Source organism: Haliotis asinina, chromosome 14 (assembly GCF_037392515.1).
Source record: "Haliotis asinina isolate JCU_RB_2024 chromosome 14, JCU_Hal_asi_v2, whole genome shotgun sequence".
In the NCBI taxonomy this organism is placed as follows: Eukaryota; Metazoa; Mollusca; class Gastropoda; order Lepetellida; family Haliotidae; genus Haliotis; species Haliotis asinina.
In genome coordinates this window covers 21,137,776-21,164,351 of record NC_090293.1, presented here as the reverse complement: position 1 = coordinate 21,164,351, position 26,576 = coordinate 21,137,776, and the positions used below count along the sequence as shown (strand labels likewise).

Genomic DNA, 26,576 nt, shown 5'->3' with positions numbered 1-26,576 from the left:
GTTTACTGAATCAACAGGTAATGAGTTTACATATTAAACAAGATTGGTTACAGCTAGCTATTGTTCGGATATCGCGGGAATCGGATTGTTGGGGTCCGGACTAACGCGGCCTGACTGTATTCCTACTACAACAATTTTATCCTTTGGAGTTAGGACCAGCTGCAACAGCATTTGTTTGTCGTATGATGTAAATAAAAGAATCAGCTGATGACACTTTTTGATTGCATGTCAAGATATTCTTAATGATTAGATATGGCGCTCATAACATTAATCACTGGTTTGTCTGGTCCCTCTCTGTATTTTACAAGCAGCTGACATAAATCCTCAAAAAACACTGAGTCTGGCAATAAACAAAAACAAAATATACAAAAAAATATTTGTTTACCAAAGACATTATTTTTTTCATAATCATGATCATCATCACACTATGCCAAGTAACAAACTGTAAACAGAGAGTGGCCAACTGCTTTGGTGCCCATTGTATACTTCTAGCATGGCCTCTCCTGAACAAATCTAACCCATTCAGCATGTTTCAGTTTTATCTTCAGGGAGATTCCAAATATACATAAAATATATATATAAATCAGTACAGTGAAATCTTCAAACTGCTCAAATGCTCTTGCACCATTCCTCCAATCTTTGGATCAGTGTGCACAGTTTCATTCTCAGCTCCCTGAGAAGTATCCACAGTTCCCTATGAGATGAGAAGATTTACATAACCATCCTATCCTAAAAGGTACTCATTCACTGCCGAGTGATCAGAGGCATATTTCAAGTGATTTTCCTGAAGAGGCTGCATGCACTTCATTAATAACCACCATCCTAATGAGGAAGAATGTTTGTTTGTTTGTTTGATTGACTGATTGATAACACCACACTTATTCAAGCAATCTATGACAGCAGTTTGCATATAACCATGTCTGAACTAAGCATTTCAAATATTGATATCATAAGCTCTGGTGTTCAGAGATATATCAACCTCGCCTGACTACCCGATTATGTCAGTAACCTCTTGTAACAAGTATTGGTTTCTAAAAACACATTCTAGCCAAAAGTTCTATTTGGATAAACAAGGTTTGATGAAGACTGCTTCTAGTCCTGATTTTCCAGGGGCACCACTATCACAATTATTATATCAGATTAAACCACTGATGAAGTATCTTGTTTTTCCTGGTTCAGTCTCCTCTGCTGGAAAGTCAGTAAATGTCCTTTGTGTTCTAGTGTAACCAAGAACATTTGAGTCCGTCACAATCAAGAACACCAGCAACAAATGATCATATGTCTAGATTTCCCGATAGCATAATGCTTCTCTTACCATGCTGTTGCTTAAGTCAAATCACGAAGGATCTAAAAATAGCACCCAAATCTATCATCTGTAAAGGATCTATATCCGATGACCTTATGCAGGAGGAGTTGCCCCATTGGCTATTTTCTTCCTGACAATGGATTTATTGATAATCTGCCACAGTCAATGAGTGATTGGAATGAACGACCGCGACCAGATCGATTGATAAGTCTCGGACACACCTGGGAAGGTTTGTATGGAGGCAAGGGGAATCTCACACAACACCAACAACTGCTAAATGTCGGTGTTATAATATGATTATTAAAGTAAGTGTATATGAGTGAGTGAGTGAGCGAATGAGCAAGAGGGCGAGTGAGTTAGCATTTATGCTCCATTTGGCAATATTTCAGTTATAACGCAGTGGTCTGTAAATAATCACTTTTGACAAGACAATCCAGTGATTAACAACAAATGATGACATGTGTCAAACAAGACAGTGTGTCTGTCCACCCGATCCCATTAGTCACCTCTTACGATAATCATGGGTTACTGAAGACCAATTCTAACCCAGATCTTTGCGAGTTTATAAATTGAAAGGGACTACTAAATTTGGTTCATTACAACCACAGTTTGTCACACACATTTAGAATAAAACACATAGCAAGTCGTCAGAACATGCGAGTATATCCATCAGTTCATTATGAGCATGTTTATTTTAAATGCAGTTTACTGTACTGTAAAATTAACTGTTCCTTAACTTCTTTTGAGCGGTATACATTACCTTTAACAATCTTCTAAAATCAACACTACACACTGACGTAAATATTGTACTTAGATTACAACATCATTACATTCAAATGCGAGAACAAAAGTCATAAACTCAGAAAGACAGAGTAGCAAGGCCTCCAGTGACGTTATCAGCTCTCTTCAACAGCCGTCCATTGACATAATTTATTGGTCTACCGATATTGACACATGTCAAGAGAGTAACAAGGGATATTGACAGGTGTTTATAGCAAGGTAATCCTTCTCATGAACAATATGACCCAAACTATCGACAATACCACCGACACCAGACCCACATGAAGAACTAACACAAAGTCATGATTGTAAATCAAATAGCGTGGAAGTGTGTTCCAATGAAGACTTTACTTGGTTATGTTTATTGAGACTGACTAGAAAATGGACAAGGTTAGGAAGTTTTTGCTGGAAGAAGTGAGATAAATGTCTACTCATGTCACTGATTATGGTATAAAATCAAATGTTTCTGACATCAATTAAATCAGGTATTCAATATACCACTTGTGCTGTTAATCACTGGATTGTCTGGTCCAGATAATTAACAGACCACCCCACAGGAGTAATATTGCCGAGTCCAGCATAAAAATTAACACACTCACTCAATTAATATACCACAATGTGTGTTTCATATAAGTCCCCACCAATATTTTCAAATCTGGGTGACATTGTACAGATCAATCTTAGTGCTAAGGTGACCTTAACTCCCATACCTTAACATAGACTTAAGGAAGTCCTAGCACTAAGTTTGGCTTGTACAGTGGCACCGTGGACCAAGAAAACACATAAAAATCCAACAACTGTTTGGTTTGGTTTGGTTTGGTTTGTTGTTTAACACTGCACTCAGCAATATTCCAGCTATGTGGTGGAGGTCTGTGAATATTTGAGTCTGGCCCAGAAAATTCAGTGATCAACAGCATGAGCATCGATCTATGCAATTCACCTGTGTTTTTTGTTTGCTTGTTGTTTAACATAGAGCTACACAATATTCCAGATGTATGGCGGTAGTCAAGAGCATGAGCATCGATCTACGCAATTGTTTTTTGTTGTTTTTTAAAGCATTCCTCAGCAATATTGAATCCATATGGAGGCAGTAAATAATAGACTCTAAACCAGACAATTCAATGATCAACAGCATGAGCATTTACCTACACAGCTGTTTGCTGTTTATTTGTTGCTCAACTATATTCCAGATATTTGACAATCAGCAGAGACCAGTAAATACCAGCATAATCATCGATCTACACAAATGGGATATAATGACGTGTCAACCCAGTCAGCGAGTCTGACCACCCGATCTCACTAGTCGCCTCTTATGACAAGCATGGGTTACTGAAGATCAATTCTAACTCCGATCTTCACAAGTGTCCCATATCTGTGATCTCAGGAGTGGAAATGGACAGTAGACTTACCAACAACTTTCGGACAATTTTGATGTTTCCCTGCCATGCTGCCTGAAGTAGCAGTCGATGTGATGACTCTGTGGTCTTCTCCACAGAATCCAGGATGATCGTCTTGATGGAAGCTGACGCCACCTCAACTGCCACCTGGCCTTCATAGTTCCGCAGGGTGGGATCGGCGCCATGCTTCAGCAGTAGTTGTACGATCTAGAAGGGAGGAATACATGTGCAAACATATCTTTCCCCACAGGGGTAAATAATAACTCCCCTCAGCAGAAGTTAATAGGTGACACTAATGGGTAACTGATATCAGTACAGTACATATTTTTTTTGGCTGGGGTTGGGGTACTGTCGAAGAATGGTGATCAAGCAAGTTTGAGATGATGGGACTGAGCCCGTCTGTGACCTGGTGTTAAAACCTGTGAGTAATCTTTGTGTGGAGACTCATTCAGTGTTGTCACAACCCCAAGTGTACAGTACACAACCCTATACACTGAAAAGATCCCCCAAACTGATAAATGTCCAGATGGTGATGACATGTACACATGCACTGAGAGTACAGCAACGTGTAGTAAACTTGGACAAAGTACTGTGACTGTACTAAGACCTTGCAATGATAAGAAAACCACAAAAACTTGGTGCACCTTGAGGCTGCAAGAGTTGCATGTCCCAAGAGATTTACGACTGATTATATGATTTGTAACTGAGATTGGCATCCAGTGATTAGGTAAACCGGCGCCTTGAGCATGTATAAGTTGAATGAATATGTTTGCTATATAAATATCCTATCATAATAATATTAAATATTTCTCTGCATGTTACAATGACAATAATTGTTACAGACCTTGGTGTGCCCCTTCTTGGCTGCCCAAATGAGAGGTGTATTTCCAGTCCGCTTGTCCTTGGCATCGATGCTGATGATGACATCACTCCTTCCCTGGAGGAAGTGTTCGATCTTGTCATACTCCCCATCCTGGAATACAGATGACATATACCAGATGACATATACCTGTCTGACATACACCTGTGCCAGAGACCTACCTACATGGAATCAGTGACAGATCCACACATCCTTATGAGAAGCATACAGGACATTAAAACTAGATACAGCTGCCATGGCAACCAGAGTGAAAAGCAAAATCCAACCATTTGAAAAACATTGGTCAAGTGTTTCCCTGTACAGTAACCAAAAAAGTATTTCGATTGAATTTGGGAGCATGGTCCAACAAGCTAACTTCATGGTTCCGACATTTCTCATTTGAAGATGATGACAACAATGCCAATTCATGTTTGTATCAAGACCACAAAATTAATTCACTTGGCTACTAGACCTACCCTGGCAGCAGCCAGAAACAGTTCATCAAAGTCAGGATTGAATTTGGGAGCATGGTCCAACGAGCTAGCTTCATGGGTCCAGACCTTTCTGATTTGAAGATGATGACAACAATTCCAATACGTTTGTATCAAGACCACAAAATTAATTCACTTGGCTACTAGACCTACCCTGGCAGCAGCAAGAAACAGTTCATCAAAGTCAGGTCCTCCTGCAAGAATGGTGGATGCGATGTCATAATACTTTGCTGAGTTGAGGCGGTTCCTCCTCTGAGCTGCTGCCAAATTGGAGTAAGACGATGATGACAACTGACCAACAATGCTTCCCGACCCATTGTCTCTCCCAGAGCTACCGCCCTGTATGATGGTTCGTGTTGGTGATGGCAGACGAACCGATGGCGCCATGGGACAGTTTTGGTTGTTCTGCAACTCTGAAGACTCTGGCATCATGTAGATTACCCCTCTGGCTCTTCATCCTCATGTAGTGGTGGCGGAACTCTCGTCACAATGCGCTGCAAAAGTTGACTGGACTGTAAGCGGCTGATGACATACCACAAGTATCTCTGTTTATAATGTGACAACCCTGACCTACAACCTTCAAATTCTGTTCTTGTTAAAATGTCTTGATTAATATGGATTTAATGACATCAAGAGAGCATACAACCTAGGTTTGACTACCCCTATGGGTACAGTGTGTGGAGGCAATTTCCAGTGTCCTCTGCTGTGAAAAACATGGAACGGTGCAAAAAATAAATTATAGCTTTGCCTTGAACTAGTATAGTTTAAGAAGTACATATTGCATAGTGCTATCCATAAAGTCATCTCACTGTGAGAAACATTAAAAATCAATATTGTATAATATACATAGTCTCTTAAACCATCCAGACAGAAGCATATGAGTCCAGTCATCTGGCACTTTTGTATATCACGCTTTGTCACATGAATAATTCATGCTGTTTTTTTCTTTTTCAGCTTTTTTGTATTTTCTTTTTGTGATGAAAGGATGAAATGCTTCATTAGGGCCCATAAAATAATGTTTGTTTATGCAGTAATAAAATTAATCAAATACAAACATGTGGTAAGTCTTAAGTAATTCATTCATGCACAAACACAAAATTTTCATAAACATGTATCACAGGCTTAGATTTGATTAAATATTACATTTTTTATGAATTGATTATCTCCCTTCAATGTTGCTGGATATAATGCTCAGTGTGGTGCTAAAATACAAACAAACAGATTACCTACAGGTGAGCTTATTCAGGGGTGGAAATAAAACCTACGGTACTCAGGTACAGTGGCACAAATAAAATCACTTGCCCTTATAATATTTCCACTATACCATCTGATTTTCTTGTTTATGTATTAAATAAACAAGATAATCAACATTGGAAAGTCAACTAGACACAGGCACTGCATGATATACAAATTTACTTGCTTGACAGAAAAAAACACTGCACTGGGACATAGGGAAATGAGATATTTCCACTCCTACTTATACAGCTATGCCAACAAAAACACTACACAGACTTTACTGATTCTCTTCATATGACAACTATCACAGTAAATCTAAAAGGGAAACCTACCAGTCAGTCCGTTACTGTCACTGGATGCCAGTCCACAAACACTACCCAACTTGATTCACAACTATCCAGGCACAGGAATGTGTGAACCTTATTCACCCCTCCTCAATAAATGATCTACCTCTAGAACTACACCTGCCCCACTACCAGCCAGACAGTATTGATCAGGACAAGACACTAGAACCTGCTCCAGGTACACGAAGTGCAAACAAGGACAGCATGTCTACATGCTACTTAGAGTAATGTCCCTTTGTCCTCAACACGAAAGGTGTTGACTTAACCTGGAACAAGACCTAATTTGTCAGTCAGTTGGTTAGTGGATTTGAAAACTTTATCAGAGATTGTGAATTGGCTGGTCAGCTAGCCAGGGAACATGACAATCCACTTCTTGTCAACTGGGCTACAAATGCTGAAGGGGTCGCTGTCATTACAGGTACTACAGATGTGTACTCCACGTAGGTTTCTGCACTCAGACACATACCATAAACAAAGTCCAAAGTAAATATACCCAGTACCCTAAATGGGGAATAAGTCCTTATTCCGCAACCCAAAATAGTAACCGTATGCAGTTGTTCCTGTTCATCTGATAGCAAGTGGTATTGTGCATCGTGAAATATTTGTTACTGTGAATGCTCATTTCTTACTCAATGCAGTCAAACGTATTTAATTCAGCAGTACGAGAGTCTGATCAGATCAAGAAAGACCCACATGGGTAAGTTTCTCTTTTCTGATTTTGGCCAGTATACACTTCTGTAAAACCAAACAACCCCTTCACTCCTATATGGAAACTGTTCTTTCTGAACTATACACTTTCAGCCATGACAATGACTCGTGAATCCTGACACAGAACAAAAACATTAAAACTGCATCACCTCGTACCTCTCAACCACTCATATTATGGAAGGAAATTATGACAGTTTGAATGTTTAAGTGAGATCCTCAGCGGAAATACACAGATTTCCATATGAAAAACACAACATAAGCTCCATGGTACTAATGTGAGCTGAAATTGGGGCTGAGAAGTCAGCTTGGTTCATAAACGGAACATTAAAATACACTTATGAGAAATCACCACATTTGCACTGGAGACCTTTCCCGTGCATTTTGTCTGACAGTAATTTAAACCTACATAATGCGTACTAAATACTACTTGACACAAACAATTAAACATCCAGATTGTAATCAACACAACCAAACCTCCACAACTCGTTGAGGAAAAAAAAAGCCTCAAGAGATTTTACTGCTTTCCTTACCAATATTTATCCAAGCTGATGGCAGCCTTAAAGGACATTAAATCAGCTTGTGTTCAGATAAAAAACTACATCTCAGTAAAGTAGGTCAGGTGATTTCTGTTCTTCCATCTTGATCTGGCCTGTCAACATATCTTTGCAGACGAGGTCAATTACTAACAGAAATGTGATTTATGATGACAAAGGATTCCTGCAATGGGACAATGAATGTCCTCACACTGATAATGTCACACAGATGTCATCACTAGTTAATATGTCAAAAACGATGTGTTGATATACTTGACATAAAAAGATTTGCAAAATCACCTCATTTTTAATTGCAAAAGCTAATATTCAGTTTCATGAACATAAAAAGTACAGGTAACTAGTTTCATCTGTAGAGAGATTTGTGATGTCTTTTATGTATCTCTTATGTATTGGTAAATGACAATGCCAGAACTGCATAGAATTGTGACACAATTCCATCGCAGATGACTCCACAGCTATAGCACGGCAAGCTGGATATGCATGTGGTACTGTTGTTTTGGGGGCTGGTGCAGGCAAACCGTTCATGGTTATCTTAATACTGACTGATTCTCGATAAGACACTTGTCTAATGTGGATTAATTCTACCCTAGGTCTTCATTGCTACAAGAATGGATTGCGGAAGACAAATGTTAATCCAGATCTTCATGGGAGACAAACATATCATTTCATATGACCAAATCTAACCCCAGTTTTTCAACACGGACAAGCATGGATTGCTATTTTCCAATTTGTACCCTGCTCTTCACAAGTAGTTGTGATCATGAACAATGATCTGAATACACCTGTCTTTACTGATCTGTCTTTGTGATCAGCAGAGTGACCTTTATGTTTTCTCTGCAGGGTTCAATAAGTAGATCCAACTTAACTAAACCGTGAGAATAATTTTAGTGCCAAGCAGGAAGGAAAGTATAAGTTAGAAGCCTTTGGGCAAGTGTGAAACTCATCAGTACTAACTTTGAAACTTGATGCACAATGTTTCGTAAACAACAGATGAAGAACATGTCATTCCATCTCTTTCCGAGATGATCTCCACTTAGCTGTTGCTTCAGTGAATGTAGCTTTTGTTATAAAAATCAAAATCAAATTTAAAATTAAAGTTTCAGTTTTCTGATAAAATAGGGCAAGTTCAAAATCAGGCTGGGAAAGCAGAATTTGTAATTTTACTTCAATCATGCCATACTTAGGAAACTTCAGTAACCCATGCTATAATATTTGAGGAGATGGTCGACATAAAATTTTGAACAATATGATTATAACGATGACTGTAATGATTGATTTAGAACACTGTTCAAGCCATAAATTATCGTTTTAATGCTGACTCCATCATTTACAAAACAAACACTTACTTTCCTAGCCAATACATTCACATGCTGTCCCTTATCTGTGTTCGTTCATGTGCCTCACTTGCTGATTGGCTAAGGCCACTTGGCAACATTTCAGCCACTTAATGAGACCAGACAATCGAGTGATGGATGTTGTGAGCAACAATTCATTGTCTCAGGACACACTGACATGCAAGAACATTCCACATTCCATCCTTGACAACCATTATTTTCAATCATCCAATTAAATCCAATAATCAAGTCATGAAATACCAACACAGTTTAAAACTTCATACTCATGAACCAATATTTTCATGGCGATATTCCATATCTGATTCTTTTAAGATAAATTATCTTCAAACCTCCAACTTATTTTTTAAATTCAGTGAAAGGTAGGAGACATGCCTGGTGGTAGTTGACTGAGTATACTGTGATATAGATATTGTAATGAGACCCCTTGGAGTGTGTTATCAGCAGTCACACAGGTACATGTCTAGCCTTGCTCCAAGGCTGTACCGACATTTAATGCCATGCCCATGGTCTTTATGTATAGTAGTTCTCTCCTATAAAAAGACACTTGCAGATAAGTGGACTGCACATGGACAAATTAGAGGAATATTTATGTTTTTTAGAAATTATCATTTGAACTACTAATTATTACCTTATCAACTAACGTGAGTCTAACGTCCTGCACCCAAACATCACTAGGATCACTCGTTTCAATAACTGCTGAGAAAATATGGTAAGATAAGAAGCTGGAGACCACTGATCGACCTAAGAAAGGTCATGACATATTTGCTAGTGGTAAAACACAAGTATTTAGCCAAAAATCAAGATCCCCTTGCAGAGAAAATGCAAAAATATTTTGAAATATTAATTTTGTTCAGAATTGGATTTTTCTTTAAGACAGATACAAATTTGCCTAGTTTTATTTAAACAATGCAATAACATATTATTTAATGCATTAAATTACCTCACGCGCTTCAGTGGGACAATCATCAGGTCTTAGCAATAAAGCCATAACATTAATTATTTTTGTTATTTTATTTATAAGAACTTATCAGAATGTTTTTGCTGCAACTTGGAGCTAAAATCATGGTGTCTAATCAGGTCTAGATAAACTTTCGATAGTGCCATGTAACTGAGAAATAATGTCATGAAATGTTCATAAAACACCTCTTAGTGACTACAGTTTATATACAGGGATTTACATTGGATAATCCACACAAAGAGTTTCTAAGAAGACAAATTGGGAAAAAATACTATTTTTTCACTCTGTTTCTAAAATTCAGAGGCATGAGCATTTGAAATGTTCCCCTTAAATTTCTCAATCACCTTTAATCTCCAGTTGTAATACCTCAAGACAATAAAAGTGAAGTTTGAAGCTTTGTTAAACCCAGACCCAGACAGTCAAGGAAGATAAGACTATGCATGGGTAAGATAGATCTAGGTCGTACATACTTGCATGTCTCTGTCAGGCGAAGTTAATAAGCTGGTAGAAACATTATAAACAACAAAATAATGTTGTTATTTATCAAGTCAGTGTTATAGTGAATGTTGATGTTTATTGCTTACCCAGACCGCCTCACTGTACCAGGATGTATTGTGTGATCAGTGATATTACTAGGTCAGACATCTGCCTCATGGCTAAGTCTTGTTGACACTCTGGTCAAACCTACAGTCAAACCAAACTGACATGGACATGATAAAACAATAGTACAGCATGATCAAAATACATCTAAATTCACACATCTAAACTTTTAATTTACACTTAAAAAGTCACATGGTCTGGGTACAAGTGTGTAATTAGTGCATTTTTTGGTTTTAAAACTGGATGCTCTTAAAACAGCTGTGTAATGTTCATAAAAATTAATTCCATCTGCAAAGATCGTTGCTCATGTTTTCACTGTTCTGTCTGTTCTGAGACTGGGTTATTTACAGATTGCTGTCACATTGCTGGAATATTGCTGAGTGAAGCATTTAATCAGCAGCATCAACCTAACCTTTCAAGATCAATGGCACGAAACTGAAAAATTAGCATTATATGGTGACAGTATAAAAATAACAAAAAAAACTGTGTCACCATTCACAATCTCTCCCTCAGGAGTAGTATAAGCAATAGCAGTATGAGATCACCTGTGACAAAAACCTCTGTAAAGCTTTATTTATCAAAATATTTATCAAATAAAGCTTTACAGAGGTTTTGTCAAAAGTGATCTCGTACTTCTGTTGTATATACACTACTCTCAGGGCAGTAGGGTAGCCTAATGGTTAAAGTGTCCACTCATCATGCCATGGACACAAGTTTGATTCCCACAAGTGCAATGTGTGAAGCCTCACTCTGATATTGCTGGAATATTGCAAATTGTGAACCAAAAGTCACTGTGTTCTGTCATCTGATTGGTTGAAAAACATGATCATATGGTATTTGATTCCCGGCAACTGCAAGACAGTTCGCTGTGTAATGACATGTTGAACATCGCAAACAGTTGTTTTGTTGTGTCATAAACAGTGGTGACGTCATTCAAATTCTATTCTGACGAAAAGTTAAAATAACATCACAGCTACTCAAGATGCTGCCATGGGAACCAGGTCAAACGGCCAGCCGATGACACTTCACTGCTGTACTCACACTCAATTTAAACGAGTGCAGACAGTAAAACCCTCTGGTTTACCTTTTCGTTTACAATGTCGATAAACATCATGTGTTGGGAATACATTTGGAACCAACGGCATCACCCGGAGGTTTCAAATGAAATATTCCCAGGCTTCAATTATACTCAATAACACCCAGAAAATGGCCAATACATAATGTTTATCTCCTAAAAGCCACATAAAATCATGCTCGTTCACTCACTCACTCACTCACTCACCCACTCTCTCATCCACTTTCTCACTCACTCACTCATACACCCACCCACCCACTCAAACCCAAAAGCCTAAATAATTCCAGTCACATCATACTTCAGCTTCATCACAATAAATGTGATTCTGTGTCAGTCAATTTATTAACTATCTAATATAGTTTCTTAATATACATATTACATGTCATCAAAAGCTACAGGGGAGTTGCTGGCTAATTTAACCCACCGTATATTGATTTATACTGAAACTATTTCAGTGTCAGAAAACAGGTATTTCGAGAGAGGTGGCCTTGGAGGTGTGAAACACTGAACCTCTCACACAGAGGTGTTAAACTGCAGCTTATGGGATACACAATGCCTTATGCTTCTCCTTAATACTTCCCAATTTGTAAATATAGGTCACATGCCAGCAGTACTTAATCCCTGGGGGGTGATAACTGGGTGCCCTGGAAGATGTTGAATAAGACAGCATTTCAACAGCCACCAGAGCACCATAGGTATAAACTTGCCTTTCAATAACTACCAAGCCGATACTCTGAGCCAGAATTCATTTCCTTTCTACATGTACATTCTAGGAGTAGATACAGCTTTTTAAGAAAGGGGTGTACTCTTCATTTAGAGAAGAGTTTCAATTGTCATTCAATAAACTTTCAGGACAAAAGGGTAACGCCTACCCCTGCGTGCACGAACGCACACATACACACACACACTCTGGATCTGCCTATACATTAAACATGAGAAGGTAATACAAATAAACATCATTATGCACAAGGGATTATGTATCAACCATAGAATTATTTTCAGTCCAAGTAATAACTCAAACCTGTTGATACTGGAAGTAAATTCCTGATTCAGATTTTCCTGATTTCTTGACTTCATTCCGGGCTCAGGGAACATTCACAATACATTGTCAGGTCATCTCACAGTGACTGAAACACTCATCAACTGTCAGGCTAAACCAACTCACTCACTCTCCCACCTGTGATATACTCAGTGTCATTACTAAAGGATCACCTGTGTATGCTGGACGTGATACATCAACATACATCCAAAAGTGTTGATAGGCCCGCGTATGTTGACAATGTGATTAACAGTTGTAAAACGTTTTGTTTACATCCATGTTTTACTGGCTCAATGTTTTGATGAAACTGAGAAAATGGCTGACTATGAAAACAACTACAGAACAAGAGGAAGTCCCCAAAACACACACTTGAATCCAACGCGCAGTTTAGACTCCATGCAGGAGCAATGCATGACAATGAACGTATGTGGGTAAAAAAGATGTATTCCTCCAAACATAACTGAACTGCACTCTTGGAAGTTCTTCAGGCAAAATTTTCAAAATAGCTGATCACTTATGTTTGCAATAATGATGATGAGTATGCATATACTACAGCATTGAAAACCATCCAGCTAAGTTTTGAGAAAGTCCCTCACACATTTAACCTGAGTATCAGTTTTCAACTTACCCATTATCAAACCTGAGCGTGCCATGTGAACATCGGGAATAAAATACCCCCTCCCATCAACCCAGCAGTATCTCTAACCAGTCAAGACTTGTTAACAAAAAATCTCCATTACCAGAAAATAAGACAGTCAAAAGGTCAGCCACTAGCATTAACTATTTATCTGGCCAACATCACTGGATGTGCCGTCTGAACAAAAGACAAGATTACATGGCTACTAGTTGAGTGGGGGAAGTATAACAATAGGCCAGAGAGAAATGACCAGACTGGGACATTCTCCTTGTGGTCATTAGCAGTCACTTGGAGAAGGGATTAAACTGGGTCTCGTTTTGACTTGCTTGAGTGTGCAAGGACTGGTTTAGGTGATCGCTTTGCATCTTGGAATTTACGGGGATTCCCCTTGTCCTCCACCTTTCAACACAAGGGCTTGGAAGTATTTCATATGTATGTCTTTGTGTCACACCTTGTTCCCGAAATATGCATTAGAAAAGCCAGATTTATGGATGTTAACTTCTTTCATTTCCGAGTGTTTGCTCACTCCTTCATCAGGTGAATCATTCACACAATGTTTTGGAGTATATGTTCACTCCTTCATCAGGTGAATCATTCACACAATGTTTTGGAGTATATGTTCACTCCTTCATCAGTGAATCATTCACACAATGTTTCGGAGTGTATGCTCGCTCCTTCATCTGGTGAATCATTCACACAATGTTTCGGAGTGTATGCTCGCTCCTTCATCAGGTGAATCATTCACACAATGTTCCGGAGTGTATGCTCGCTCCTTCATCTGGTGAATCATTCACACAATGTTTCAGAGTGTATGCTTGCTCCTTCATCAGGTGAATAATTCACACAATGTTTTGGAGTGTATGCTCGTTCCTTCATCAGGTGAATCATTCACACCATGTTTTGGAATGTATGCTTGCTCCTTCATCAAGTGAATCATTCCTGATGAAGGAGCAAACAAACACTCCGAAACGATGTGCTATCCACAATAAAGAAGTTGACAAGCATAATCTGGCTTTTCTTATGCTTTCCACTTCTAAATGCCCTTCAAAGATTTAACCCAAAATATGCACCTCAAAAGAAGTTAAGATAATATTTTGACAGAGTGAGTTTATAGATCATGAAAAGGTGTGGGGTCGGAGTAGTGGGGTAGGGGGTGGACACTAGAAATGGAGTTCACATATTGTACCCATCTTTGGACTTGGATGTGAAACCTTGAGCAAATGCTTTTACCATTAGGCTACCCCACCGCCCAATATGAAAGAAGTGGCAGATTCTTTCATCCTTTTGAGTTTGGAGAAGTGTGCACCACCTCACTTGAATCATCTGCCGCTGGGAGGCATTCAACCCAAGAAACACCTCACCAACATCAGCAGTTTTAAGAAAGTGAAAATTGTATTTCAAAAGTGAAAGACCTAATCTGTGAATGTGAGACTTCATTCCTTAAAATACATCCATTACTGACATAAGGACATACTTTCCAGTTTTACATGATGCCATAATGGTTCTCCTCAAGGATTGTGCACTGAGGTCAAGGTCAGACAAGGATGCTGCTGAAAGAGTTGTGTCTGTCAATCAATATGAGAAAATACCACAGGTGTGTTGTTGACTCCTGGCTGTATGACAGAACAAACACTTCAGTATCTATGTCTGTCACTATGAAAGGTCAGGTGTACATATATAGCGACACATACAAAACAAGTGCTGGTGTCATCCAGCAGTGCCACAAGGGACAGATGATATTTTTTTCACAGCTTATATCATCAGTGAATACTCCAAATATCACAGCTGGTAATAAAGCTTCTTATTCCATGACACAGTTTCTGCAACATATTACAGAACAGTACAGAACAAGTTGATGGTTCTGTACACAAATGAACCTGGCCAGATAAAGAAGTGATTGACAACACGAGCGACGAATCGCTGCTTCTGAGAAACTTGTCAGACAGGTTTCAGAATGCAGAGCAACCACTGTCAGTACGTCTATACCGATGTGCATGAAAGTGTGTGATTGCTTATACAGTCTGGACTGACAGCCTGCACTGGTTTGGACTGATGGCTTGTATGGATTGGACTGACAGCTTGCACTGGTTTGGACTGATGGCTTGTATGGATTGGACTGACAGCTTGCACTGGTTTGGACTGATGGCTTGTATGGATTGGACTGATGGCTTGTACTGGTTTGGACTGATGGTTTGTACTGGTTATTACTGATGCCAGTTTTATGGTACTGATCCCCTGATACTAACCCCAATTCCAGACCCCAAGCCAAAAAGCCCTTGTTTTATCCCCATAATGCCAGGCATTGATTCTTTTAATGTCTTCCGGTGTGAGGGTCAGGTGAGTGATCTCAGTGATAGTGGTGTGCACAAAATCACTGTAGGATTAAATGGTCAAAAAATAGAGAAAGAAGAATCATTTTGTAGGAAAACCAAGTTGTGCATAAGGTGGTGTACTTCCCTGGAAGCACCATGACTATATTTCTTGAAACATGCAGAGCAGGGATTGGAACATTCTCTCCACGAATGAGACAGGGCACCCCGAGAAACCTCACTATAAGGACAACTTGAGGTATTCATTGCTGCCTGAGACATTCTATACTATCATTTACGTTGCTGGTGATAGCTGGAGGTGGAGGCTAATCCAAGTCTGTCTAAAATGTATACAGATTCCACACAGATCCAAACACAGTTCTCAAAGATGATGTGGTAACTGATGATCCATTAACACATTGCGACCTTGCTAAAACAATGTCAGCTATCTGGGCACAAGTTGCCTCCCTTGACTAGAAGCTGGAGTTGCTTACAATTGACTACAATAGCCACCGTCTATCCTCAGAGCAGACACTTTATCCACTGGACTACTGATAATGGTTAAAGGACCAAGGCATTGAGTCACAGACTTGGCATTCGTTATGCAGACACTTTCTCAGCCATTAAAGTTGAGGACCAATGACTACAGGTATGGTGTAGTAGTCACTTCAAATTTCTATCCAGCCAAATCTACAAAAACAACATTCCTGGCAGTGATACAGCACTACCAAGAAACACACACCGGCCCTAAATAGTTTACATATTTTGCTTTGGAATTTTATAAAACTGAACAAAAATTTTAAAACATGACGATATCGGGTTTTAATGGATACAACTTTTGTATTACTTATAACACAATTTCAGAGTTCAGTCCTGCTTCAGAGGCAATATCAAAATTTTCTCCAGCTGTTAAAAAGAAAAGAAAAACATCTCTGTTTCACATCCAGCAAAAATTAAGAAGAATCACACTCATAAATATTTTAATCAGAACCACACACTAAATATATCTTTAAACCAAAATACATTACATAGACCACATGAAGGAACTGACCTGTTAGCTGAGACTTGTGTATACAGCAAATCCTACACGGCCCTAATGGTATTGTGTGACCCCCACCTGCAGGAGAGTGCACATACCCCTCATCACACAGACAACCAGAGAAAAATCAATCATTGTTTCGTCCCAATTACTCACATTAAGATTTAATCAAAGCATGCAAGCCAATCAGGTTTTTTCACAAATGCCATCTGGATGATCGCAATGGCTGGTGTGTGTGCTATATGCTGTGGTGCATAGATCGATGAAAAGACTCAGGGGATAACATTTGTAAACATTTGGCTAATATGGATCATTCCTAAAACAAACAAATACCATAACACACCTGACCTATGCTTAGATTTTCAAAGCCTCTTAAAGCTGAGATAGTCGTCAGTTAATGTTAATGTATGACACTTACAACTATCTTAGCGCTAAGAGAGCTTTGAAAATCTAGGCCCTAATCATTACTAATCTTAGTTTGTTGTGACACCACTTGACATCATGTCTTTTCAGCATTCTAAAATATTCATATATATATTTCTTAATTTTTTTTTCAAAATCCTGCAGGTAAACTAAAATTCAATTTCATCATGGTAATTGTCTCATTGATAAATGGTAGTGAAACAGTCTTGGGATCAAAAGCTACTACCAGTCTTGTCTCATCAACAAAAGTTTAGGATCAAACACCTAGCTGTTATCATCAGTTTTTTGCTTTTCCCATTCAAACAGAATTATTTGAAAAACAAGAACATAACTTCTGGTCCTCCGGCTTTGGCCAAGTAGCAATTTAATAGGAAATTCATAAAAAAAACGACAGGGGCCTATGATCACCAAAGCAATCCAGTGTGCAAATGGCATTGCAGAGTTGCATCCTCTTGCAAGGCAGAAGTCTAGGATCAAGGGAGTGAACTCTGTTCTTGATTAGATAACACATTTTATGGACAAGCTTGAAACCTGTTTGGCCCCCAAAATGTTTCACTCATTCATAACTAAATTATAACCCTAAACAGACAAATCCCATATCAAACAGACTATATTCTGAGGTTTCCACTTATCTATAACATGATATGCTTCTGTTTGGTGTCTTTCTTGAAAAAAAACACTTGTCAATATTTCATAGATTCACCAATACCATCTGTCAACAAGAACCAGTCACACGTCATGTCTTTTGTAGGGAGAATCTTATACCTGTAATCAAGCCTTTCCTGCATATTTCATAACAACACTTGTTCAACAATAGCTTTCTAATTTACCACAGTACACCAACACCATGAATCGTGTGCCTGACAGAAAACCTGCATGTGAACCATATTCAGCATCAGGGGCAGATACTGCTTTTTGAGAACGCTTTTTGGGGTGCACGCAATTGAGAAAAGAAGGGGGATGCACACTTCATTTCCACCTAAGCTTCATTGGTCATTTAAACAAATTCATGACAAATGCAGGGGTGTGCATCCCTGCATCCCCCTTTGAATCCACCTATGAGCATTATGACTTGAATGTGAAACATGTTGAACATTATGACTTGCATTTCTGAATTATGTTTGCTAAGAATTGCTTAAAATTCTTACTACTTCAGAATCCTCAGAGAACATAAACTGATTATTAACCACTGAAGTCAAGTAGTGGTGTGATTTTATCTACACACTGTACCTGAATCGTAAATCTGTACTTTGAATGCTGAATACACACACTGCTGAGTCACTTGAGCCACCTGTTTACAAAATGACACTGAAAAATGTGTACTTGACTTTCAAGAGAATCCACACAGTGAAGACTTTTCCTCTGCTATGTAATTACAAACAGCACTGTGAAGATGCCATGCAGAGGAGTTTGGAAGTTCAAAAACCAGCTGTGAGATCATTTTGTATCCTGGGTCATCATTGAAGAATGTTTTTACTTAATTGTTGGATCTTTGGTTGGTCAGTCAGCCGGAACAAGAAAAAAAAACTGTGATGAGTCAAGTCAGTTGCCAACTGTCCTGTCAATAGGTTTTCTTCTTACCTATTGTGTGTAGATGAATTTTGAATTTTGGGAGGGATTGTTAACCTCAAAATGGCTATCAAGCTCTTTTCTTCATATATCTACTTATGAGACATTTTCTATATTTAGGAAAACTTTGATGTTCTATTTTAATCAATACTTGTTGTTTTCTCTTTTGTCTATCCACCAAGAAAAATGTGATGTAACATTACAAGTTGTTCACTGGTCGTGAGGGGTACATCAACCCATCGGCCTCGAGGGACCATAAACAACATATTTTTCCTTACCACCTCAATTTTAATTTTGAATTGGTTGAACCATGGTTACAAAACTTTTCCGTAGCCATCACTAGATTTTGCAGATGACAGATTTAGAGTTATCACCCTTCCATCTATCTGCATTCGCAAAACATTGGTAATTTCTGTACATCATACATGATTCAATGTTATGCAAGATTAAGAATTATTACCTTGAAGTACCAAATTAATTTGGCATTCTTCGCAGGGTACTTAGAAAATGTACCTTTAAGTGGGTACACTGAAAATAACAGAAGAGTACTCAGAAAGCGACATTTGTGTGTGAGATAAGATAAGAAACCACGGAGTATTTATGTCCCCAAATCCCTTGAGATGAAATAATCATCAATAGACAATTCGGCTGTTCTCTCGTTAATAACATGACCTTATCATTTAGCAAGCAGTTCTGTTTCCTTGAACCAATGAGAGCATAACAGCACTGGGAAATACAGACTCTCCTCTTCATATTTGGACAAGGGAACTTAGTTCCCACAAACAAAAAATACACTCTAGAGATCTCAACTCATGTGAAAGCCTAAACAGCAACACAGTCTTCTCACAAACGTTGAACTTACAGCAGCTCTTTGCGTCCAGGCAGATTCATACCATGTCTATTCACGCAGTTCCTCATACAATGCAGCAGTGAGGCAAGCACCTGTTTACAGCCTGATATTATGGATTGTAACAGTAGTCGGTGATCTCTCAACCAAAACACTCACAAAGGCAGCAGTTATTGCAAGACGTACAGAAGCTGTGACAATCCATGCTGACATGAATGACAACCATACAAACTGCTGAAAAATCTTGTGAACATAGAAGGCAAGGTTTGATCTGAGACCTATAGGGACCACAGGACATACTTCATCTTGAAAGACTTCATTTAAACAAAGACAAAACATTTCAAATATAGGAATTCCAGTGTTTTCTGTGTTTCTCTGATATTTTCTGTAAAGAAATAACACAAGTTATGCTATTATATATATTGTGAGCTAAATTCGTAAAACAAATCACAAAGATATTTCGTTGTAAAATCGATTAACAAAACAATGCATATGCTGACCTGATTTTTTCCCTTTCATATTTCCCCTTTGTTGATGGCTACAATCTTGCAAACTGAGCAACACTTAATTGCCATAAGAAAAATGATTTTCATGTGTCAATCAGTGTCAGTTACAGTCAACTACCCAGGTATCAATACATCACAATACCTGTGTATCACAGGACACTGAAGTGTCATATTTTGGCCATCTAATCTAAACATTTTGGGGCTACCTCTAATGAGTAGAAAAAAACTAGAATGCAGCAACAATCCTACTTGATTAAATGTGTCTTTGAACAGAACTATTTATGAAAGTGTAGATGATATTGGTACAAAAAAAAACATCCTACGTCATGGACATGCTCACATTTCCAACCAACAGCAGATTCAGTAAACAGCAGATCCAACCATAGACCCTCAACTCTCTGGGCAGACACTCAATCCAAAGTCTAGACCAATATCCAGTAATAAATTATGACATATAACAAGGGCTTTTTCGAAATGTTACTGATGATATATACTTGAAAATTACCCCTGAGTCGAGTAACACAGGTAAGAAAACATTATAGTGACGCTTGTGGCTTGTCATAAAACATCCATCTGTTTTCCAAAATAAGTAAACACAGTACAATGTTGACACATCAAGAATCATAATCAGGTCACAGCTTGACCCCTGAACGGCCACAAGTCACAGTTTGAACAACTGGGCCAAATTCATCCACCGATTTATCTAAACAACTGACACATACTGGACTGTTGCCAGTCAGTACGTATGTATGTCAACAAATAGTTTGTTAATGTCCCGTCTCCCAGCATGCCTGCAATAGTCCCCACTGGCAGTGATAGAGACAAGCGACTCAACCGGAACTATCACAACATCAAAATGAATAGTCACCTGAGGTCGACGAAATAGACGACTGATTATACCGAAATCTGCATACCACTGACAACAGCTCTTTAACTGACTGTACATAGCTTTATGACAATCAGTGACACAATTGGAGATATATACTAGGTAGATCACTGATATTCTGTGTAGTTATTGGATACATAGGTAGATAATAGATACTGACAATACTCAATTACCTTGGCTACAGCATATCACATCTCTTATATGTATCTTACGAGAGTTATATTTATAGTTCATTGGAATACCGGTGAGTGTGGAGTTACACAAAAAACAAATCCTGACCAAACTAAAAACACTGGTGATTGTTTCCAAACCTACACTTTACAACCAGCCATGAGAGTGAGAGTGGTCTGTTTTGAATAAAAATCTGAATAGAAACAGTTTTGTAACTCTTTTAATGTCAAAAGATAACAAATAAGGATATAAAATTATTTGCAAGTAGTTAAACAGGAATGGTTGACCCCCTGACATACAATTTGACTGAACGACATGGAAACTGTACTCAGCGTAACCTTCAACTGTGACAAGAAATCTCTATCACCATCAGCCGAAACCATCACCCATCAAGGCCACTGGCATGTATTATTCATGGCCAGCCCTGATAGTAATTAGGGGTTTTCCCTATTTGCTTGACTTTTTGGCATGATTTGTTAGCACTGGGAACTATATGCTGATGAAAAGAAGTTGAGAACACCAACAGCTGGAAAATTCTTTGTTGCTGTACTTCCCAGTCATGACATGTACTATGGATTAATAATAGCAATAATAAAAAGTGATGTCTTTTCAATATTTTGTTTAGTGGTTGCAGGGTTTCAAAAATCCCATCGCCTGAAGCCTGGAAGTCAGTAGTATCTTGTCTGTGGGCTACTAGATAATTTGCACATATGGTTTCAAACTGCAAATAAACTTGGATTTCATGTCATAATATGCTAAAAATGTTGCCATTATATTTCACAATGATAATAAAGTAGAGTTATCTTTCTTTGCTATATATCATTCTTTGATAAATAGTCCAGTAAACATTAACATCAAACATCATGTTGATTTATTCTTTCATAATTTATCACCATGATTATATAAAAATATCAGGGCTAGTGGAAAAGTCAAGCCAAATTACTTTCTTAAAGTCACTTGCCCCAGGTTTGTTTATCCCACATAAAGTGATCTACATTCTTAATAAAGTATGATGCTGAAATAAAGAAAATGTTCTTGGTATGTTTGTTTGTTTCCAGCCAAAACACTGCTTCCAATGAATAATCAATTCATTTAACATGACTGCATGTTATCTGTGAAATACAGATTCTTGCACTTTTTCCCAGAGTTTCATCTAGGATTTGAACCCACACCTTCAGTCAGACATCTGATCACCCTAAAACAAAGTCAGCAATCTAACCCACACCGACAACACAGTTTCCACCAAAAAGTAAGTCAGACAACTGGTTGTCTAGATCTCACACCTTGTGTACCCTTCTGAAAGTGTAACCTGGCATGGTCTGAAAGCTGTGAATACCCAACACCATTAAGAAAATGGTCAAATGTAACATATGTGAAGTCTGGAGTACACTTCGTTAGAAAAATACAGATTTTAGGCCAGACTAACCAGTAGATGATACTAATTACCCCCTCAAGGTATCACTACACACCCATCACAAAGTCCCCAAGCTCAATTGTTCAATCCATAATCACCTTGTGTGACACACACACACACAAGTTTCTGGGAACTATTTCAACCAGAAATCCCTTGGGCCAAGAATGTCCATTATACTTTTCAGGATTTTATCTAATTAAAACGTGAAACCTACAAACTACAATATTTATGAAGTTGTAGCTTCTCAAAATGAATAGCAGTATGATATTTTACTTATTTTAGCTTTGAATGTCAGAGCTATCCTTTTTAAAATCACACTCAGCAATATTCAAACTATGCGACGGTAGCCTATAAATTATCGAACCTGGTTTTGATAATGTTGTCACAGATATAGTGAGAATGGATACAAGCATTTGGAAATGACACGAAATCAACCAAGTCCGTGATCAGGCCTGACCATCCAATTCACTTGGATGCCTTACTGCTAGTTTGTTGTCACTGAGGACAAACTACAAACCGCCATCATACAACCGAGAAATAAGGGACATTGTCTTTCTTAACAGGTTTCAGTTTCAAAACCTAAAAAATTATGAAATTTTCCCACTGATTCTCAGACTAAGCTGCTAAACACTTCAGGTGTTACTGGCAATGAAGAGACTATTGATTGAGGTCCATTTGGACTAGCGCCATGAGGTGAGTGGATAAAACTGCTGAATCACCCAGCTTGACATTCAGCCAGTTATCTGGTTCATGAGTCAAGGGACCAAATAAACAATGGAACCAACTTTGAAATCATTTCGTATGACAAGCCAGAAATTGAACCACTGACCTTCTACTGTGTGTCTCTATCCACAGAGATGGTTCAATGAGAGAGCGAGTGAGTTTAGTTTTACGCTGCACTCAGCAATATTCGCGGCAGTCTGTAAATAATTGCGTTTGGACCAGACGTTCCTGTGATCAACAGCACAAGCATCAATCTGCACAACTAGGAACCAATGATGTTTCAGCCACGTCAGCGAGCCTGACCACCCGTTCCCATTAGTTGCCTCTTACGACATGCATAGTCGCCTTTTATGGCAAGCATGGGTTGCAGAAGACCTAATCTACCCCGGGACCTTCCCGGGACAAGGCCAGTGGTGAACACATTGAACACATTTAAATAATATTATCTCATATGCATCATTATATGTCAGGGTTTGCCCAAGACATGAAATTTAGGAGTTATCATAACTCCCTGCTGTCATGACAGGGAGTCATGGACATGTTTTGGGAGTCAACTTCAGTATGGAACTTTCATCAAGCCATCAACTGTGTTTAATAACAATAAAAAAAGCAAGGTAAAACAGGTCAGGTATTTAATCAGCACTGAGCAGTTAAATGGCAAACAAGAAACTGAGCAGTTTTAAACAACACCAAATCTAACGTTTAGATTATTTGAACTTCAGTCTCAGTAGCATTGTGTCAACAAGGATGCAAGCTGTCAAATTCACTTCATTATTTGAGATAATTTGCATGTCAAATACACAGGTTTTCTGCTTCAGGTCAAACACTCATATGTGCATACCATGATAGGGTACAGGAGAGGACACAGCTTTTTGAGACTGGCCGAATCAATAAACTTTCAGGAGTAAAGGTCAGGTGTACACCCCTGCACCTCCCCCCTGGATCCACCTACGAAAGTATCTCCACAATTCCAATTCCAAAACACGGGGCCAGTGTGGTAGTGCTGTGGTGAAAGCAGTGACCGGTTACACCAAAGTTCTGGGTTTCATATCCAGATGGGTAGATCATAGACCACATCAAGCCCAATCTAGCTGCAAACCTGCATGGTATAACTAGCACACAGCTAAATGCTGCAAAAGCCCAACCACTTGTTTCAGTACCAAATACTAGTCCTTTCATACACTTGTCAACATCATAGAAGAGTGGTGTTCAGAGAAACAGTATCTGTCATACCACAATGAGTATATAGTCTCTTCACAAACTTGTCACACATCTCCAATGTCATATATAACAGTTGTGTCCTGGGCAAATCTGTTGCACCACAATGAACATATAGTCCCTTCACAAACTTGTCACAAATCTCCAGTATCATATACAGCAGTGGTGTTCAGGGAAACTGCATCTGTCAAGCCACAATCTGTATAAATCTGATTCATGGTGACCATTTATCACAGCTTCACCAGGTCATGCCACAAAGCAATCACTGGACACTGACATCTTCAAAGACAAGTGTACAACAATATCAAAGGTAAGTGGCCAGTTCTGACATCAGCACACAATTGCTTACATTTTGATGACCAACTGTCTCGACTGGTCTGGTTCAAGGGCAGAAATAGACGACCAGGTCAAAGACCTTTACTTGTCATTGATATATGGGTTAGGCCACATAAATACAGTACCAGTTTCCTACATCCTCGATATCTTCAGGGTTTATGTTCCAACAAATCTCCACTCTACCCTGGATGCATCCACAGCTCGGCCAGATAATTTTACTACCACTCTTGGCTGGATGATCTTTCTATAACTTTTTAAAGATATATGTTATTCTATTTCTCATTGCTATCATTGTTTTGGTTAATGCAAGTCACTATATCCAAGTTTCATAGATCAAGCCTTGAGGCGCCAGTCACTGGACTGCCCTGTCATTTACAGACCATTATCATACACCTGGAGAATTGCTGATTGCGGTATTAAATAACAAACAAAATCCCACTGCAACTTAAACTCAAAATTGTACTGAATGAAAACAATGACATTAAGATTACTTTGTTTGTTTGTTGAATAAGCCACATTAAGCAATATTCCAGCTATCGGAAGACAGGCTGAACATAATTAAGTCTGGACCAGAACATCCATAATTGACTCTAAGCATGATGCTAAGGAACTGAGACACGGGGCATCAACTAAGTCTGTGAGTCTGAGTCCCATGAGTGCAGTAGTGGCCTCTTACAACAGGAATGGGCTGCTGAAGATCAGTTTTAACCTCTGCCCACTTTCATAAAATGGTTTTAGCGATATCACTATTTCAGTCTAATACTTCCACTGGAATACAGGAGTTCTGATCCTTATGGTGGTAACATCGCTTTATGCAAGAGGGCATTGGATCTCCATGAGGGTGATTTTAAGAAATAGATTGATGATGGTCTACATAGCTTTTATTGAAAAATATATGACTAATAACTGACAAAAAAAATTATTGTCATAAAACTCTGGCCCATGTGCCATAAAATAGTAGTTGCACTAGGAAGATTGTGTGACTATTGAGCTGCTACGATACCTTTGTGGAATGGGACCCTGGACTCTTAATTTAAAATTCTACAACGATGATACTGGAAAAACAGGAGGTAAACGATCTGATCTGATTGGTGGAGAATGAGAAATATTCTGAAGTGTCATTGGGTCACATGCAAAACTGGTTTTGAATGATCATGGCTACATTATCTGTATTGCTAAAATAGTTTATCAATAAAAACAGACATTTGTGGCTTTTATTTTAAAAGATGTGGCTGAAATAATTGAGCAATTTAGACAGCAGTGAAGTGTCCATCATTAGTTCTAGACTAATGCTAGTAATGTACAGAAAAATCAATGGCTGATAAGAAAATCAATATGTATCAATATTTGAAACCTCAAAGACCCACATGGAAGTCTAATGCAGCATGAAAACTGAGAACACCTGTTTGTAAAAAAAAAATCCAAAGTTTTTAATATGTTCATAAACAAACCAAAAGAAAATTCTTTAAGGAAGACATTATTCTGGTAACTAAACTAGTAACATACAACTTCGCTGAGACATGAATTATAGTAGGGCTGCAGTTCAGGTTCATTGGCAGATAATGACACCATAGAAGTAGCATCATCTTCAAGAATTGTCAAATTCACTAGTTGGCAATATCCAACAGAGGGGGGCTAAGAGATTAAAGTATTCCTGAATTTCTGAAAACAAACTATCCATCTCCAATGTGAATGAAAACATGAGGAAACTGACGACCAATTTCTACCTCAGATACTGCATATACTACTAACCTGACTACTTCAATCAGAATTTCATATTTATTACTTAAAATCAC

At 38.5% G+C, this 26,576-nt stretch overlaps 1 protein-coding gene across 1 annotated transcript in view; it reads right to left on the bottom strand.

Annotated features, from left to right (window-relative positions):
* LOC137260632 (uncharacterized) overlaps nt 1-26,576 on the bottom strand; it is a 59,746-nt gene that overhangs the window by 21,619 nt on the left and 11,551 nt on the right. The window contains exons 2-4 of the mRNA XM_067798230.1: nt 4,987-5,327; nt 4,328-4,456; nt 3,496-3,690 (exon numbers count right to left, since the gene is read on the bottom strand). Of these exons, the coding sequence (XP_067654331.1) occupies nt 3,496-3,690; nt 4,328-4,456; nt 4,987-5,265 (603 nt within the window). The 5' untranslated portion in view covers nt 5,266-5,327. The remainder of the gene's footprint in view (nt 1-3,495; nt 3,691-4,327; nt 4,457-4,986; nt 5,328-26,576) is intronic.